This window comes from Pygoscelis adeliae, unplaced genomic scaffold (assembly GCF_000699105.1).
Source record: "Pygoscelis adeliae isolate BGI_AS28 unplaced genomic scaffold, ASM69910v1 Scaffold38, whole genome shotgun sequence".
NCBI lineage: Eukaryota > Metazoa > Chordata > Aves > Sphenisciformes > Spheniscidae > Pygoscelis > Pygoscelis adeliae.
In genome coordinates, this window is record NW_008825614.1 from 3,075,876 (window position 1) to 3,078,141 (window position 2,266).

The 2,266-nt window shown below is 42.9% G+C and overlaps 1 protein-coding gene across 1 annotated transcript in view; it reads left to right on the forward strand.

The window, feature by feature from the left end:
• The window catches only part of CASC1 (cancer susceptibility candidate 1), a 30,007-nt gene that overhangs the window by 15,437 nt on the left and 12,304 nt on the right, over nucleotides 1-2,266 (forward strand). The window contains exon 9 of the mRNA XM_009332820.1: nucleotides 1,348-1,450. Within this exon, the coding sequence (XP_009331095.1) occupies nucleotides 1,348-1,450 (103 nt within the window). The remainder of the gene's footprint in view (nucleotides 1-1,347; nucleotides 1,451-2,266) is intronic.

Sequence of the window (2,266 nt, forward strand, 5' to 3'; positions counted from 1 at the left end):
GTGGTTGTGCAGTTACTCGGTTGCTCCGCGTCTGTATGCTGAAACTTTGCCAGTGGAGGGCTTTCCCAGCACTGTTTCTAGCTGCTGGATTCTCTTCAGCAGCACTCGTCAACGGAGTACGTTGGCTTTAGGGGCTGTGGAGGTTGCTTGGTTTTGTATTCTTCTTACTGGGTTTGGGTTTTTCACTTTCGGTGTCGCCTGTGACCTGCAGCTAAATGACTCGTGTTCTCTATCTAAAATTTCTGCACAGGTAACCTGTAAAACCTCACGTTTTATGCCTTCTTAATATGTTTGGAGCAACGATCTTTGCCTTTTTCCTTTTCAGTCCCCGACACCTCTGTAGTGAATCAGTGCCTGAAATCCCATCTTTCTTGGTTTCTTTTTTCTTTTTTGTATGACAAATCTTGTCTTTTGGCAGTTCTCACCTACATTTTTCAGACTTTCTTCAAGCTCCTCGTTTCATTCCTTCTCTTTTTCTTTCCCAGGTCTGTCTGTCTTTCTCTCAATCCGGTTTTGTGAATTCTCCTCTTCCCTCTGAAGACGCCACTTCTCTCAGCTACTGCAGTCTCTCCCCCTGTCTGGCTCTGCCTTGGGTTCCCCCACATTTACGTGCGGAAACACTTCTTTCCCCTCACCTTCTGTCCTGTTTCAGGAGGTGTGCGCTCCTCCCACGCACTGGCAGGCACAGCATAGGGCACAGGAGGCGCCCGTGCCTCCGAGCGGATGGCTCGCGCACTGAACTGCCGGTTGTCTGCTGCTGTGCTTCCAGAGGAGTCTGCTAGGACAGGGATGAATTCGTATCTGGGTTGGAAATTTGGCTGGAAATCTAGGGTAATGTTTTGAAAATAGAAAACAGTGTGAGAAAGGGAATAAATGTCATGGGCAAGGCACAGGCTGAGACTGCAAGTGGGGGTTCTGGCAGAGTTTCAGTACGGCTTTGGATTCAACATTGGCTTAAGTGTTCCTTGTGTCACTCTTCTAGCTGTAAAGTCGGCATAAAAACAATTTTTGAGTGCACACACTGCTAAGAAGGTTAAGTGCTTGTATGGTACTTGGGGAGCTCGAGATGGAATTTGCTGTGGAAATGAAGTAATTCTTTTATGTTTATCTCTATTTATATATCTGGTTCCAAAGTTGGAGAGTACCTTTAATCAAAACCTATTTTTGCTAGCTAGGTGGAAATGATTTCTCCTAAAACCTTGACCCTGTAGCAAGATTGGTGCAAACGTTGCTGGAGGAGTGGGACTGTACTCTTGCCCCTTGGGCCTCCCTGAAGGAGGTGATACCCTCTTCTTTATTGTGTCTGTCTCTGACTGATGAATAAAACGTCTTTTGCTTTTTATATAGAGTGCTATCTCAGTCAAAGAAAACAGCAACAGCATAGCTGACATAAATGAGACAGGGGAGGAAACTGAGGAGAAATCGGAAATCTTGGACATACCGCCGCAAGGTATTTGGTTAGTTTTTATGTGCAGCATTACAAAAGTACTTATTCTAAATATTTTAGATATGGAAACATTGTGATATAGATCTCTATGTGAATGGAACAAAGTGTATAAATATTTGATGTTTTGATAACACTTGAGTTTTGTTGACATTTCTATTAATGATTGTTAAATGCAGGGAGAAAATAGGACAGATAGATAGGAAAATGGATTTTGTCCCCACGCTTATTTTAATGTATTTATTATTTACGTTTATGTTCATGTACACGTTTATTATGTTTATGTACATTTGTGTGTTATTATGCATACGTTTATATATGTTTACGGGTGAGGTACATAATCTTTATGAATCTGCCAGGCTGTCTGGTGAGATTGAATTCCTCAGAAAAAAATTATTCAAACACATATAATGGTAGGCACGCAGGTAGCGTAAGTATTACTGAGCTTTACTTAAATGTGTGCTTAAAGCGAGATACACGCTGATATACTTTGCTAAAAGAGGGCCTAATTCTAGGAATGAAAACTGTTTATATCTGTCCCACATAAGTTAGGTTACAAATTTCTTCAGTGTTGGGGTGTCCTTTGGTTTAATAAGACTGAGTTTTCTTGTAGTACTTGTCTTAAATAAAACAACTGCAAACTATTCGAGAGTGCTGAGGGAGCTGGCAGAGGAACTCGCCAAGCTGCTCTCCATCATCTATCAACAGTCCTGGTTAACGGGGGAGGTCCTGGATGACTGGAGGCTGGCCAATGTGACGCCCATCTACAAGAAGGGCCGGAAGGAGGATCCGGGGAACTACAGGCCTGTCAGCCTGACCTCA